Source organism: Mchenga conophoros, linkage group LG6 (assembly GCF_057382185.1).
Source record: "Mchenga conophoros isolate Kocher_MC1m ecotype Shallow Benthic linkage group LG6, M_conophoros_male_GT1.1, whole genome shotgun sequence".
NCBI lineage: Eukaryota > Metazoa > Chordata > Actinopteri > Cichliformes > Cichlidae > Mchenga > Mchenga conophoros.
In genome coordinates this window covers 25904142-25921881 of record NC_140531.1, presented here as the reverse complement: position 1 = coordinate 25921881, position 17740 = coordinate 25904142, and the positions used below count along the sequence as shown (strand labels likewise).

The following is a 17740-nucleotide window of genomic DNA, read 5'->3' as shown; positions in this document are numbered from 1 at the left end:
TCTACTTCTGTCCTCTGGTGATCATGTGACCTGTTATTCCATTACACGTCTATAAAGAAGTGATGACAGATTGAGGACACAGGGCTCTTGCCAAGTGCCATGATAGCCTTTAATCGCTACAGGAGTATCCTGATCCTTATAGTCTAAAATGCGATTAACTTCTTTGATTTAATAACTGTACAAGAGAGGTTGTCGTATATTCAGTGATGGAAATTCAAAAATTATCTGGTGTAGCGGTTATAGTCATGCATTTGCAGATCTCCGAGCATTTTTCATCATGTTTTTACTGACAAAGTCATCTCGAAATAGGAAAACACACAGTGTCTGTGAAGGAAGTCTCAAGTTTTAATTTCTGCCTCTGTTTATAATGTAATCATTACTTCTGCTTTGTTTATTTGCAGCACCAGCTATATGAGCGCCGGGGTCTGTAATTTTAACCTAAACTGCATCCTCTTAGAGTCTGTTGAACATTTTACACCAGTCCAAAAGGAATAAAAAATGTTCTCTTTATTCCGGTCTGTTCTTTTTCTGACTTTCTTTAGTTGTTTTTTTTTTTTTCTTTTTACCATCCTTCTTTCCTTTTCATATTCTCTGGCATGCTTTTGTGTCAGGAATGCTGTAAACACTGACTTTACTGACAAGCATATGGGTCTCTGTCGCAATGACTTAAAGAACATCGTGAAAATCCTGCTGGAAACATGAAGTCTTTGAGGATAACGATGAAATACGTTTCTGAATTCATGCAGATATAAAGATGTGATTAAAGCACAATAGATCGTGGCAAGTGAACTGATTTCAGAAGGTTTTTATATCAGTTCTTACATTAAATCTCCCAGAGCTGCACAACAATATGACTCTTACACTTTAGGCTATAGCACACAAGTTGGAGCGTTAGTCTTTTTGCATGCAGGATACAGAGAACCTGCTAATAACAGAAAGCGAGGAAGTACAAAAAACAAGAGGTTCAATTCTGAGTCTCACAATTCTTACTGCAAGTTAAAATTGAGGTTGCAAACAGGGTACCTGCACATGCACGTCATACAAAGCAACTAACTTTATGTAACTGTAAAAAATAAACAGAAAATAAGGATGTGCAAAAGATGAGCATTGTACCCCATTATATTTAAAGAGGTAACCACAGTTTCCCCTTGTGCTGTCAGGACACCTTTCGTCACACTGTTGGCACACTAAATAATCGCACAGTGATTTGTGGGCTGTAATCTGAGGTGTTGCCTTTAGCTCTGAAGTGACAGAATAAGTATTTGTAAGAGGCTTTATTCTTACTTCTTCTTACAGTCGCCTGCTCATGCTGCGAGTGTCATGTCGCTCGTGACGTATGGATTCGCGCTATTCTCTGAAGTCATCGGTCTTTACCGGTAACTGCTGCCCTGATTTGCAGTATTAGTCTTTCCCTGCTGATCTCGAGCTCCTGTGTAAACACACATCACATACACCAGCTCGAAAACAAGCAGAGACTTTCCACAGCGCACCTTAGTTTCAGACAATTTCAGAAATTTATCCACATCTGAGTCTAATAAGTTTCCATATTATTCAAGACTTTTTACGATTACTGGTGGAAGCCTGTCCACCACTCTGGTTCAGACTGAAACATCTCAACATTGTCAGATTAAATATTTTACAGACGTCACACAGTTCATGCCTACAGGACCTGCGAGCCTCTAACTTTACCTCTGATGCAGCAGCAGATCAAAATGTCATGTGTCTTGTGAAACATCTCACTAAAATACTCCAAAGAGAATTACATTAGACCTGTGGGGATGGGGCCTAACAAAGCTTTATGCTACTTTGTTAATATTTTCTGATTGTCTGATCTGACTTTTTGGGCATTTAGCTTTCAGCTTACATGTTTGATTCTTTGTTGCTTTTTTAAGATTAATTTTTGGCGCCTTAAACAGCAACTGTCTGACTAAATTTGAACTTTTAGAAAACGCTTTTAGGAGAACTCAAAGTTTCAGCAGGAATGTGTTGGGTTCCCAGTTAGAAGAAACCTTTTAGATTTAATATTTTTAGACTTAAATGTGTTCACGTAATATTGAAGCAAAAAGAGGAAGTTTATAGGGTTCAGCCTAAACCCGCCAAACTCTGTTCCTCAAGAGTTCATTGTATTTTGGGGTTTTGAGTTTTTTCCCCCCTCGCGGTCAACCAAACTGTAGCATTCATGCAATTTTTGGCAGATTTCTCTTTAGAGGAACAAAGCCACTTGTTGAAATGTCAAGCGTCATATAAATCGTGCTTTCTTTGTTTTGTTAGATAATAGCTTTGGTGCTGTTATGAATAAATCTGTCCATCAGAAGTATTTTGATTTTGGTTTAACATCAAATGTGAAGCAACATTTCTGAGGTTGGTTGAGCTGCTCTGGCAATGTGGGCCTTTTTGTTTTTTTAAGGTGACAAAACGCTTCATGTGTTTTTATGTATTTTGAATTTGAATTTGAGTTTTCAAATTTTGAATTTTAATGACAATCATCAAAGCACTTCCTTATTTAGTGCACCTACTTTGCTTCTCATGGATTAGTGGTGACTGGTTTCTTCATGCAGCAGAAGTACCCTTGTAGGATTTCCTTAACTTTCTAATGCTCTGTGAGTTTTAGAGATTATGACAAATCCTTGCTGTCTTTAAAGTGTGTTTTTAAAGTAACTTAAAAAAAAGAGTTACAATTAGAAAAGAAAATTTGTTCTTCTTTATATTACTGGTTAACAAAATGCCTGATTTCAGTGTTTTTCAAATACCCCCAAAAGTATGAGGCCAAAACTGCCGTCTTCATGATCCATTAACAAGTAGGAGTTGTGTCCCTCCTGTGGCGATTCATCCAAACTGCCGCCGGTTCTCTGAACCTCTCCTGCTCACACAGGCCTGCATACACACTATTTGCAGCCTCCCTGGTTAAATTATAAGCACTAACCAAACTGTTATATTTTCATACACACAGCAGGTGTAGATGATATTTACATGTGAAGGGTGGAGTGGTTAAAGGCTGCTGCTAAACACAGGTCAAGACACAAGAAAGGGTGATGTGGGTGATGTAGCACAAACGTCTCTCTCTCTCTCTCTCTCACACACACACACACACACACACACACACACACACACACACACACACACACACACACCTTTCACTGAATGACACGTAACTCAAAAGCCACCCGCCAAACTTATCAGGAGCACCTGGCTGATTCCCATAAAGCTTCCAATCACAACCCAGAGAAGTCACAGTGGCCACACTGGGCTGCCATGTGGCGACCATCAGAGACAGAGCAGAGGTGACAAAGCTCTTTTTAAAGAGTCAAACAGCTACAGGTTCTCCTACACTTTCCTTGGTTCGCTCCTTGATCACCCACCTCACCCGTGTGAGTTGAATCACCCAAAAACATGCCGGGCGCCCTGTTTCTCTGCCTCCTAGTGTCTTCTGTAATCGCTGCAGAAAAAGGTAAACTCTTTAAGAATTCTCTTGACTCTCTTTAGTTCTCGTCACTGCTCTAAATGTCAAATATTGCAATGGGAATGTCTTCCTCTAAGTTCATAACAGTGTTGCAGATTTACTGATGTCCTGTACACGTTTGAGCTACTCTTTCACAACTGTGCTCCAGACTAGAAGACCTGTATGTTTTATGGATGGTTTACCCATTTAAAGAAAAAAATAAATAAATTCCCGTTTCCTAAAAAACTTTCCAGCTCATTTTGGTGATTTCCTGACTTCCCAGTGATGGGGATCTCGCTTGTGAGAGAGAAAGGCGTCTACAGGGTGAAAGTAGTTAAAACTGGGACACTTTTTCACAAAATGTTAAGAAAGAATCATAACAATTACAGATACTCATGTATTTATCCTTGTATCCTTGTAAGTGTATCATATTTTAACAGTTTGGGTTAGTTTTTTGAGACTTTAGCATCATCACTGTGATTTCCCCTGGAAAAAAAAGTAAAACTGGCACGATACATTTTTAAGCATTACATTGAAAAAAAAACTCAGATGTCGCAAATAGGGATGGGTACCGGTGTCCGGTGCCATGATGGCACCGGTTCTGACATAAACGGTAGTAACCAGACCGAAAAGCAGCGCACATTTCGGTGCTTTATTTCGGTGCTTTTTTTTCCTGAGCTGTGATACACTTCTAGCCAATCATTTTACATTTCCGAGGATAGTAGGCGGGTCCAGGTATGTACGTTCTGTTAGAGCAGAGCTACAGATTAAAAATGCCCAAGGCAAAGCGGTCAAAAGTCTGGCTGTACTTCACAGCAAAATATGCAAACTCAGCAGCCTGCAACAAGTGCTTTAAGCTGATACTGTGATACTGTCAAAGGAGGTAACACCAAGAATCCGATTAAACAGCTGGCGACGCATAGCGTTTTTTTTAAAAGCCGAGAAATGCGCTGTATTTGATAGCTTGCTGCGAGACCTCACACCGTGCACGTCGGGTGTGGTGCCTGTTATCGGACCGGAGCAACATCCCCCAAAAACCCGAAGAATAGAGTCCTGGCCCCTAGCCCTGCCAGTGTAGCAGAAATGATGAGGATGATGATGCAGCAGCAGCCGTTCTTCTCTGCATGAGTAGCTTAATGTTGTTCGTGTAATTTACGTTGAGTAGGCTAACCACGTTATTACATTAATGCAGGTAAGGTGAACTAGCAAACATCATCATAGCTACATGCAGCTGTCTTCTTGTTTGATGGCAGATACTCCCTTCACCCTGGCCAAAAAGGCTAAAATGACCAAAGAAAAAGTGGGAAACAGTTAAACATGAGAGGTTTTTGGACAAAGTTTGTGTTTTTTCCATTGTTTAAGCACTGCTTCCAGCCAAGAGTGATGCCATATATGCCACATAGCTGCAGAAAAGGCTAACATTGTTATCTTTTTACAAAAAAAAAACAAAAACAGCTGAACATGAGAGGTTTTTGGACAAAGTTTGTGTTCTCCATTCTTTAAGCACCGGTTTGAGCACCGTTTAAGCACCGACACCGTTTCAAAAGTACCGATTTGGCACCGGTATCGGATAAAACCTAAACGATACCCATCCCTAGTCGCAAATATGAGAAAAAGTAAAACTCTTATATACAAAGTACTATTTCATTTATTTTATTTCATCAGAAGGTTCAATAACCTCTACATTTAAAAAAAAAACTTGACTTTTCTTGAATTATTTGATGATTTGGGGTTTAAAGGGTTAAAAAATATGCTATGCCACTTCTCTAATTCTTTTGTGTCAGATGCCATCTTCTGGGTTAAACAAACCCTAAAAATAGCCCATCACTGAAAAGATCAGATCAAACTGTACAAAGTGTTGTTTCTTTGCATTTTAGTAACACATAAAATTGCATTTCATTGTAAACAAATAGGTCACATTCTATAGCAGTTAATAAATCCACAAAGATTTATTGAATAGGTTAAACTTCAAATACAAAAATACTTTACAAAGTCTTTAGTAGAAGTAAAAGCATTATGATGAAGACTCAATTTATTATGTTTTGGTTTTTTTTCTCTGAGACTCAATTACTAAAATTCTTTATGCCTCCTAAAATCTAGCACAAAGCAAAATCAGTTTCCATCGACAAGACTCCTTTTTGGTGCCTCGTTTTTTTCTTATAATTCTCATGCAGACGCAGATTTATTGTTTCCAATTTGGAATATTGGTGGACTACCAATAAGAAGGAAAGTCCAGGACTTTCATTCTATACATTTTGATATCAGCCATTTATATTATTATGTATTAGCAGTGCTAGCAGCATGCCTTCAAGACTAGCAGTCGTGGTAGTGCAGTCAGCAGGTTAAAGGTCAACCACTATGGCCTTCGACAGTCCTACTAGAGATGACACAAGCCTGTAAGGACATTTTTCTTTATAGTATAAGCACTGACATCCTATATCGGGGGTCTCCAACTCCAGGCCTCGAGGGCCGGTGTCCTGCAGGTTTTAGATCTAACCGTGGGTCAACACACCTGAGTCACATTTTTAGTTCGTTACCAGGCCTCTGGAGAACTTCAGGACATGTTGAGGAGGTCATTTAGCTATTTGAATCAGCTGTGTTGGACCAAGGACACATCTACAACCTGCAGGACACCGGCCCTTGAGGCCTGGAATTGGAGACCCCTGTCCTATATACTGCATATGTGTGTGTGTGTCACTAAGCGAGTGCAGACTTTGTTTCCTGGTCTTATTGAGACACTGAAAAAAGGAAGTAAAATCTCTCTGCACAGTTGAGTGTTTAGTGTGTCTCCTGTCTTCCTGCCTCAGACAGCGCCCTTCCTGGACTGAATAACACCAAAGATGTTGAAGCCTTCATCGACTCTGCTGAAGTGGTGGTCATCGGATTCCTGGAGGTCAGACAAGAAAATTGCATGTGAATAAAAAAAGGTCTCAATCATAGGCTCAGATAAGTTTGGGGATTTTTTTTAAAGCAAAGCCCACAGTAGCTGTTTTGCGGCTTAGTTTATTATGTTAACATGCATGTGGAAACCCAGACACGATGAGACAAATTAGCTGAGAGTGAGACCGTGAGGTCTCCAGAAATACAGCCTTTGTTTGCACCCCAGCCTCGGTGATGCTGCTGTCACGAATACGTTTTGAAAAAGGATCTGCTTCCCGTGGCCACACCTTTGGCAGTGCTGGTGCTGTAAGGACACAGGGTGGCTGGCTGTCCCACGGTGGCGAGCTCTTTGGCCAGACTTTGTGTGCGGGGGAAGATGGCAGACTTGACAGGAAATACATAGGCATCTGAAGATCTGTGGGATTGGCTCCATTGCTCCTCTCATAAACAAGTGCAGAGACGAGGGGAAGGTTCAAGAGAGGATAGTGGAGGAGAAAGACAGAGAGCACACAAGGATAGTTCATAGCCGGACCATGATGCTGAAGGCAATAAGAGACAAAAATATTGGTGCTGTGACTCACTGAGAATGAACACATATTACAGGCTGCGAAATGAGAAAACGGACTGCCAGAGCTCATGCAACAGACTCTCAGAAATAGACATGATTCACCTTCCTTTGAGTCAGCCTCATCTGTCTTTTCTCCCTGGCAGCTGCACCTTCCAAATTGTTGAGGGTTTCTAGTGTCCCCCTGGAGACACTGGTGTTCTCGCTCAAATTTTACATAAGATAGGACAAACAGTAACAAACAAATAGTGAGGGGGAGAAAAAGAAGGGAAAAAAAAGAATTTACATGGTAAGTTATGAGAGGAGGTTGAAACGGTCTCCCTCTTTGTTCCAGGGAGAGGAGAGTTATGGCTATAAAGAACTGGTGGAGGCTGTGAAGCAAGTCAGCTCTGTCCCCGCAGCCATTTGCTCCGTGAAGGAGGTGTGGGCTGAGTACAACCTCTCCTCGGATGCCATCACTCTCTTCAGAAAAGTACTGCACATATTTTCAGTAATAAACGATGTACGATGTCTGTTTTCATGAATGCGATGGTGATGCTGTGTGTGATGCTTGCAGGCAGATAACCACCAGGAGAACATTGATCTTTCTGAGGCCAAGGACTTAAAAGCTGACGGTCTTGTAAACTTTATTTCTGTGAATGAGATCCGATACATCACAGAGTACAGCCAAGTGGTAGGTCCCACTCATGTCTTCTTCACGGTCCTCTCCTTCTATCTAATATTATCTGTTAAGTTAACATTTCAAATACTTTTAATTAATTGAAAAATTAATGAATAAAAAGCAAAGATCCATCACACAAAATCCCCGGAAAAAGGTGGATTGTTAGAATTTTATTTCTCACATTTTGAACCCCACTCTTTTCTATGTCCTCATCACTCTCTTTTCTCTTCTGTTCCTCTCAGACAGCAGTGGGTCTGTTCAATTCAGAGGTGAAGACACATCTCCTGCTCCTTGCCAACAGGGGGAGCAAAGATTTTGTTGAGCTCAAGGAGCGACTGGGAGCCCTGGCACCCGAGTACACAGGCAAAGTGAGAATATTCCTTAGTGTAATTCAGGTGTAAAAGAGCAGCTTTGAATAAATCTGAGTGCTATATGCATCGATCAGCTTCACTCTGGAGTGTGGAAATAGAAAGGGCTCATGAGAATACAATAAGGTTTGGCTTTTTTGCTTCAGTACATCATCATAGTGGATTGAAAATCAAACAATCCATAAGTGACTGAAGTGCAGACTTTCAGCTTTAATTAAAGAGGTTTAACAAAAAAAAGTATTGACTGTTTAGGAATTACTTTCATTTTTAGACAGTCTTTAATTCTCGCTTTAATTTCAAGCTAACTGGGTAAGCATAAGAGCATAACACGTTATCAAGTCAAACATGGCAATGTTATGGCATTATGGCTACTAATGGAACCGGCTTAGGTGTGCATTGCTCATGCCAAGTCAGTCACCTGATCTGAATCCAATAGGCATTCCTGTTCAGTTACTGAAGACAGTGAGGTGTCTGCAGCTCATGGCAGGAATAAATATGAATTTATGAGGTTTAAATATCAATTTCCTGCCTTTAGGTGAGAGGCAGGTTACATCTTGGACAGGTCACCAATCTATCGCAGGGCTAACATATAGACAGACAACCATTCACACATGTGGTCAATTCAGAATCCCCTTTTAGCCTAATCCCATACAGTGAGAGGAAACCAAACACAGGGAGAACATGCAAACACCACACAGGTGGGAACTTGGAAACTGCTTGTTGTGAGGCCTCAGTGCTAACAAACAGCTTTAATATAAAATCGTGTTAATTTGTCCAATTACTAAATCCTAAACAGTAAATGAAATACTTTTGTTAAACCTCTTAAGCTAAAGCTCAGAGTCTGCACTTCAGTCACATCTTGATTGTTTGATTTAAAATGCGCTGTGGTGGAACACACACAAAACTGTGTGGCCTGTTTCTATACTAGTTGATCATTAGACTGCAAACCACGTGCATCCTTCATACAGCACTTTATTCTACATCCTTTTATCTATCTCACATCTACACTTACAGACCCTTTTTGAATAAGCAATTAAGCTAACACGCAAGACTTTGGACCAAGTAGAACTTATTCAATCTGGCCAACGAAAGTATAGACAGGGATACAAAATTCTTTAATTACATTCTGCCAAAAATCAAATAACTTGATCTAATCTAATTATGTAAAATGAACCGCCTGTGTTCCAGTTCTTGTTCGTGCTGCTTAATGGAGCGCTGAAGTCCAACTTAAAGCCACTCGAGTACTTTGGCCTCAAGCCGAAGGACCTCCCACGAGTTGGCATCTACGATGGTAACTCTGACACGAAGTGGCTTCTACCGGAAGGAGAAATTTCTACAGAGCGAGTGCGGGAGTTCTGTGAGTCTTTCTTACGAGGAGAACTGAAGGTGAGCAGCTGTTACTAAAGCTTAGTCACTGCTCTTGACCGAACACATCTATGGTTGCGGTGTATACAAATCCAGTTTGAAGATTTTAATTTATTATGGCAAAATGATCATTCTCTTGAACAAACAGAGGTCAGTATCCTCCAGGAAAAATTGCAATTGCATTAGCCCACACTAGTAATGTACCATGAGCCATCTTCCATATATGAGCCACACAAAAGACAGGAAACCCCCCCCTCTGTGTATACCAGTTTGCTCTGTTACACCCCACAGAGCTCCAGCTGGCTGTGAGTTTCCACATCACTAAACTGTGGCATTAGAAATCTGAATTCAACTGACATCATATTCATTAAATGAATCAGCCCTAAAAAAAAAAAGAAAAAAGAGAGAGAAGCAAAAATAACAGCAAAACACAAGAAAGCATAATCTGCTTAAAGGTTTAATCATAATAATCTTTTAGAGAGCACAATTGCTGATGAACCTATCGATGAGTTAATGCTTCTTTCTCTACTTCAGATTATAGTTGTTATAGTCTAATCCAAAATGTGTCATCAAAAGATGTATTAAGACAGAAAGAAAACCTGCCACTGCTATTTGCTTGCTTTTTATTTTGCGTTCAGTTTCTGGTGGGCTTTTTTTTTTTAAGCTCTCAGCTGCAGATATACTTTAAAAGGAAAAGCTTTGACTCTCATCTTCCTTTTATAAATGGTTCAATCACATATTTACTTGAATAAAGGAATCCATTTAGCTTATAAATATGTTGCTTCCCCCAGACGCTGTCTTCTAAAATGCTAAAAGATGAATACATTTATAATGTTCAGGATTAAATTACTTAAAAAAAACAAACAGATGTGGCCAGCGTAAATGAAAGTGCTCATAATGCATCCGTGTAGCTGCCATGATTGTAGTTTATTCATGAATTGCAAGACTTTGAACTTTCCTCTGAATAATGCTGAATTGATAAGCTGTCTTCTGTATTTCACTTATTGCACCTTTATTTATTTATTTATTTATTTATTTATTTTCAGGGGATGAAAGAGGCTGAAGAAAAGCCTAAAACAGAGCTGTAGGATTCAAGAAGAAAATGAAAATGAGCTTCTTATTTACAAAATAAAATGAGTAAATTTGAATGAAAAAACTAGATTGATGTCTCTTTTCTCATAGGACTTATACCCTTTGAGCAGACAGGGAATTGTTTATATTTATGAGTGTCCATAAGTATATTATGTGTCCTTATTTATTTTCCAGTATTTGTTATGTTTTGCCTGTTTACACGAGTGTGAGTCCGTCTGCAGTCTGGTTAGTTGACCACAAGTCACTGGCCGCAAGTCGCAGTGATCTGGCGGAGTTTGTTAGTCTTGTCCACTAATGTTATTGTCAGAGCCACAACACACCAACCTCAGAGAGACTGACAGAAAGCATGCTGGGAAGATGTGGATGGAAGCACTGTAGTAAGTGGTAGTTTCTCGAATGATTCATTCTGGGGAACAGTGTTCAAATAAAGTGGAAAAACACCATCTGTACAATATAAACTAACATGAAAATCACACACAGCCCTAAAGCGGGGCATCTAATTCAAGATTAACGTAAAGTTTCACTACAAGACATATCAGGATCTAAAAAAACGGAGCATATTTAGCTACAGAGGCTGTAAAAGTTCTATAAAAGAACAACAGATGGGCTGTAGACATCAAGAGTGAAAAAGGTTTGGGCTGTTCCCAAAAATATTCTCTCAAGCAAGAAGGGAATTTCAAGGCCCAGACTGGGATCAGTATAATTAGTGGTGCTGCGCTGCCAAGCGGATACATCCGGCGGAATCGGGAAAGCCTGGCAGGTGAACATTTCTCCAAGACCAGATGGAATATACAGTATGTGTCCCCCGCCATCTGAGTTTGTTTACGGCTACAAGTGAGACGGCTGACAGATGAGGCAGTGTTACATAAAGTGCTGGGGGCGGACAGACATGACAGCGTTTTCATCAAAAGGGCAAATTGTAAGTTAAAGCCTCTGTAGGGTTCACGTTTCCTTACGTCTGATATTAAATATTGCTGCCCCTCTCGTGCTCTTCTTAAATAAACAAGATGTTGTATCACCAGAAATTAAAGTATGATTTTATTTGCATTTATTGTGTTTATATTACTGTCATTTTTAATCAAGGTTCCTTCTGTCATCACATCAAAATACAAAGAACACATGATTTAATACAGAATCGCATGGCCTCCTGTGGTTTACAGATGATTTTCTTAGAAATTCTGCTAAGGCTGTTTTTAAATTGAAACTTTGGCGGCTGTTAATTTTAATAATTTGGTAATTTAGTTCTGGATGCAGGTGGGACAAGCTGACGAACATTTGGAGAGTATGGGTATGGGAAGAAAAAAAACACAAATAATTCCATCATTTCCTCTTAAAAACAAGCAAAAACTGTTATTTGCTTTGTTTTCCTCAGAGCATAGAGTTTAAGTACATGTAGTTTCTGTTGCTCTTTACCTTATATGTCTTCAGTGCAGCAGACAGACTGCAGCCATGCCAACTGCAGATGTTCTGCTCAACAAAACTCACTCCCAACCAGTCGTAGCAGATGGCCGCCTGTCCATGAGCCTGGTTCTGCTTTAGGTTTCTTCCTGTTAAAAGGAGTTTTTCCTTTCCAATGTTGCCAAAGTGCTTGCTCCTAGGAGCTCCTATATGAGGAGCTCTTTTTTCTCGAATTATTGTAACATCTTTACAATATGAAGCACGTTGAGGCTACTGTTGTTGTGATAAAACTGAATTAATTTTAATTGAATGTGTCCTTCAGTGTGCACATTAAACATGTAGAAGTGTTTTCTTTCATTTGTGCTGTGTTTATTTGTAAAATTAGAAACAGTCTAATGTATTACTTTATGGATGGACTATTGTTATTCATTTTTATGTTCTTAAAGCTTCCTGAAAATTCAGTTCAATTCAATTTTATTTAAATAACACCAAATAATAACAACAGCCTTACAATAATACAGAGAGAACCCCAACAATTATTCAACCCCCAATGAGCAAGCACTAAGGCTACGTCCACACTCATTGTTAGTCCATTTAAAAATCTCTGTGCTTTTCCTGAACATTTTGCCGCAACGTTTCAACGAACCGGAAAGTAAATAAACGGCAGACAGAAATGAGACAGGCCGAATCTTCTTGCGTTTCATGCATGCGCAGTACTGGAACGTAAGCGTTTTGGGCCTTTTCAATGTGGACGCACAGCTCTGTAAAAACGACTGAAAACGCTAGTGTGGACGCGGAGCGTTTTCAGACGAAAACACCGTTTTCAAATCTATCCGGGCTAGTGTGGACGTAGCCTAAGTGACTGTGGGAAGGAAAATGTCCCTTTTTGCTGGAAGCAAACTCCGACAGGAAGAAGACAGGACAAAGGACACACTGTGGGAGGGGGGCAGGTATTAATAATTACTAATGATTAAATACAGTGTGGTGTATAAATTGACTGAAAAAGAAATAGTCATGGGATTACCCCAGAAACCTAAACCTATTACAGCATAACTAAGGGAGGATCAGGATACCCTGATCCAGCCCAAACTATGAGCTTTATCAAAAAGTAAAGTTTTAAACGTAATTTTAAAAGTAAAGAGGGTGGCTGTCTCCCACATCCAACCTGGGAGATGGTTTCACAGAAGAGGGGCCTGAAGGCTCTGCCTCCCATTCCCAAAGGGAGTTTTTCCTTCCCACTGTTGGCAAATTTTTCTTACAACTGATTATATGATTATTGTGGTTTTCTCTCTAATATTACTGAATTGGTGCTTCATAAATATCACTGACCTGAGTTGAATCCACTGGATGTAGAAACTCTTAAAAAAAAGAATATGACACCACCTATATTACTGTAGCTGGTGATCATGGACAAGATAAGGCCACAGCTTCAGCTGCTTGATTCTGTAGTTTCCACTATTGTAGGTATTAGATTCATGAGTGAGCTCATGAGCTTGTGGGATTGATGGTATAAGCCTCAGGGCCATCTTTCATGACATCTGACATGTGAAGCAACAATCTCTTCCTCCTGCTGCTGAACCCAAACATGATCCTCTCTGTTCTCTGGCTCTCACGGTCCTGTTGGGCTAAACTAAGCAGTAACTTGGCTCTTACAGCCCAAAGTAAACCTCATAAATCTGCATCTAAAACTGGCCTCTCAGTAAGACAAGTCTCTAATAAGTAAGCAATAAGTATACTGTAGGTAACCGTCTTTAGCCAAGTGTGTAACTGGTGTTCCCCAGTTTTTCAGAAAAAAGGCATAAAATGTCACATGATGCTGTTTGTTTATTCTTCTGAAAAGAAGTGGTAATGTATTTAACAGAAAACAAAAATTCTTTACTGCACATTTTTTGATTTGATTTTGATTTTATTGATTAGGATTCAAATATCTCAATGAATACAGAACAAAGATCTACCACAAAGCAAGAAAGCATGAGACAAGGCTAATCAAAAGGTACTGGCTGAAGCATTTGCTTATTACGCCAACCCTTTTAACAAAAGATCTTTTTGCATGCAGCTCCTGTACACAGGGCAGAAAGAAAAAGACTTTCCCTCCATATATTTATAGTGTGCAATGCTCTGAAACCACATCGATGTACTTTACAGATTTAGATTACTGTGTGTATGTGTGTTTACTGCTTGTATAACAAAACTTTTATTACTCCCTTACTTTGTGCGGCACACAAAAAGCAAAAAAGCACAAGTGTTTTTCATTTTTATTATCAGTATGAAGTTGTAGCTTCATATGCTTATTAAATAGATGGTATGTGTGTGAGGTTGTGTAGTAGTAGTAGTGTGTGTGTGTGTGTAGTGGGGTGGTGGGGGGCAGCAGTTTAATATCGATGGGTTTTTTTTAGGAAATGTGTTTTGCTGGCTTGATGAAAGGTTTTGTGGTAAGTGTGAAGACCCATCCATCCAATTTACAAAAATAGCCTTTATTTTGAAAGATGCAGATGGCATCTAAACATGCAGAAAAAAATGTAGATAGCTATAATGTATTATTAGAGCTTCCTGCAGGAGAGCTCAACCTAATACATTTTTTTTTGTTCTTCCTCCTGAATGCCACAAAAAACCTTCTGTTTGTCGAAACATGACGTCACACAAGTGTCTTGTGGTGGTTTGATGGATCAGGTGACGAGAAAGAGGACCGGCTTCAGCACCATACAGACCTCGTGTGCCAAAATGTGCAGTGAGGATGTGCTAGAAGTCCATGAGATGTCCAACACCACTGCTGTGTTGGGTGAGGCTGATTTAGCTGACAGGCACCTTGAGATCAAACAGAGCCCTACTCTGGCAGTTGCTGAAGTTTCGTGATGCCATGAAATAAAAGCTCCATCCTCTGCACAACTCTTACAAATTTTTAGTCAGTGAAGGGGAAAGCATCTTCCCACCCACTCTGTATGCAGAGGGGGCAGACTGCTGTCAACCTTAACTGAGGATACAGTCAGGTGGTGGAAAAAATACTTTGAGGATCTCCTCAATCCCACTGGCACACCTTCCATAGAGGAAGCAGGGTATGGAGACAAGGGGTATGCCTGTGGCTGGGGTCACTGAGTTTTATATAAACTCTGGTGACAGGGGCCCTAAGACCTAGAGTCCCTTTGCCCTTGGATTGGTGGTGGCCCCTATTTTTAAGAAGGTGTGTACAAAGTTCAGGGAGATCACACTTCTCACCCTCCCTTGGAAGCCTCAGCCTCCCCTTGTAGACATGAGAGAGGAGGTGTAAATTTAGTTTTTATTGCTAACAATAAATTAAACTCATTCATGATGGCAGCTGGACTACTACCTAGAAAAGAATTTCTAGGTGTAACTGAGATGGATGTGGTCTCAGGATCTCATTTTGCACTGGGGCACTTTACAGCCAAGTGTGAAGCAATCTAAGGCCATAGTTCTCCCCCAAACACGGTGAAGAATCCACTTTGGGTGGGGAATAAATTGCTGCCTAAAGTGAAAGAGTGCAAGTGTCTCAGGTGGTTGTTCATGAGGGAGGAAACAAGGGATCTGGAGATTGACATTCAGATAGTTGCAGCGTCAGCAGTGATGCAAGTACTGCCATCTGTTATGGTGAAAGCGAGCTGAGCATGAAAGGAAAGCTGATGACTTAGCAGTTGATCTATGTTTGTACCCTTAGTTATGGAAACAAGCACTGTATGCCAGAAAGAATGAGATCACAGATACAGGTAGCAGAAACAAGCTTCCCTCAAAAGGTTTCAGGCCATCTGTTAGACATAGGGTGAGGTGCTCAGTCAGTAGCGCCTCAGAATAGAGACACTTCTTCTCCACATCAAACGAAGGAAGCTGAGGCATTTTAGCATCTAAGATGCCTGCAGGATTATCTCCTGGGCAGAACTGTTTGAAGGGGCTTGAAACTGGGGGTGCTGAATATATGAGTGTTTGTGCGCGCACGCTTAGTGCAACACATGTGAGGCAGAAACACAGGTGAGCAAATTGATTATGAAACACTTAAAAAGTATACCAGTCTTTCAACTACGAGTTTTCTTTAGACACAGCAGTCAAGATGTGCATACACACACAATAACCTATGTGTGTGCAGCTAACCAAAACCTAAACCTAACCCTAAATAATGACATGAATCATTTTTGAAATTTAAAATACATTTATCTGTTTTTTTGCATTTGCAGGGGTTACTGTACTGTACTTCCCGCAGCATTGCTCTTAAGGTTTTTCAGCCATGTCCAAATAGGAAGAGAAACCCAATAAATGCAGGCGAGATATATCTCTATATCTTTACAGCTAGCTTGGGAATGCTTCACTGTTCTCCCATGACAGTTTGAGGAGGTGACAGGGGAGAAAGAAGGCCTCTGTTTAGACTGCTGCCCCCTCCCACCCCCCCACCCCCCCAAGCCAAACTCCCATAAGTGGCAGAAAATGATGGATGGATGGATGGATGTAATAACATAGCTGCTTCATTATAAATCCATGTCCAGTATTATAATGTAATTTTAAATTTTGTGTCTAAGCACAACTAAAATTTAACTGCTAAAAATCAAAAAACTTGTTTTGCTTTTATTTAAGCTGGATAATTTTTACTGCTAATTGTTTGTTGTTTTTTGTTTGTTTAATATACTAAAGGAACAGCTAGAACTGGCTCTTGCGGTAACACTGTTGTATAACAGCACCGTGTCCGACAGTTCCTTACTCTTTTCAGATGTTACACTGTAATATTTAAATGTTGCTGAAATATATTATGGGTATTTTAGGTACCTTACTGCAGACACAACACGAACAAAAGGAAATGTCATGCTTTTCTCCGAGCTTCCACACGCAGCCTGAGGTAATGGTTTTAAAAAATGCTGAATACAGTCCTCTAACTGGTCATTTGAAAGTTGTTTGTTGCAAAGATATGAGGCATGTGCATCATGCAACAGGAATAAAGCTGGTATGGATAAGAGTTCCAGTAAGAATGGCTCTGCTTACCCATCACCCATGAGGCCATCTGTCTGATGGATATAGACGTCTTTACTAGATACTGATTCTGTGTAAACTACACAAAGCTCAAAGAGAAGCAAATGATGGTTAGCCAAGAAAAGAAATTCCAGATTTCAACCCCACTGAAGTGTCGTGGAAGTATTTACAAGAACAAAAACTGACCGTCTTGTAGTTAGAGATATTTTCCTTTGAAAGGTGAAACAAAATTTCAGCAAACTGACAATAACGAGAAATTGTCCCTGCTTAAAAAAGGGAAATGATAACTTCTCAGGAATTTATTTCTCTACGTGAGAGCATATCTTCAGACCAAATGTGAAGAGGTCATTTTCTGATTGAGATCTTTGTGCTTTTTTAAATTTGTTTTGTTTTTAAATTTAGCCCCACAGGCTGAAAATTAATTTACCTTTTTTTTTTACTTAATACTTATTGCTTATTACTATTTACATACTTAATGAATCACTTTGTAATTCAACTATTGTTTCTTTGACTTTTCTTTTAGTTGTTTGTTGATATTGTAATTCACTGCTAACTATTAGCAGTAAAATGTGTTTGCGATAAAGTCAATATGCAACAGCATATGCTCTATGTCGTTTTCTCAAAAGAGTTTCTTTGTAAGTTTTTTTTTTTGTATTTTTACTGGTTATGATATGACTAAATATACTGATAATCATACATGTGCAAATAGACAATGGAAAAGTACAATGAAAAATCATTGGATTTATCAAAAAAGTTCCAATAACAACAACGTAACGGATCATTTACTAAATAAAATTTTAGTGATAAGACGATGTAATCAAAAGCCAGGGTGAGGAAGTGCTTCATAGTTCGGCCTCAGATCATTTGATAGATTGTTCCAGTAGCTCGGAGCATGAAAACTGAATGAAAAAATCTTTGGAATGCCGAAATCATTCCCTGAAACATTATGTATCTCAGGGGATGTGATTTAAAAATACATTTGTAGGAAGTTCTTAAATTAAAGAAAA

General features: G+C 39.6%; 1 protein-coding gene across 1 annotated transcript; it reads left to right on the top strand.

Annotated features, from left to right (window-relative positions):
- The first annotated feature begins 3243 nt into the window (after nt 1–3243).
- erp27 (endoplasmic reticulum protein 27) lies at nt 3244–10434 on the top strand. The gene is made up of 7 exons (XM_085278673.1): nt 3244–3448; nt 6247–6332; nt 7219–7356; nt 7441–7557; nt 7788–7913; nt 9102–9299; nt 10325–10434. The coding sequence occupies exons 1-7, from the start codon at nt 3391–3393 to the stop codon at nt 10364–10366; spliced, it is 765 nt and encodes a 254-aa protein (XP_085134799.1). The 5' UTR covers nt 3244–3390; the 3' UTR covers nt 10367–10434.
- The last annotated feature ends 7306 nt before the right edge of the window (nt 10435–17740 follow it).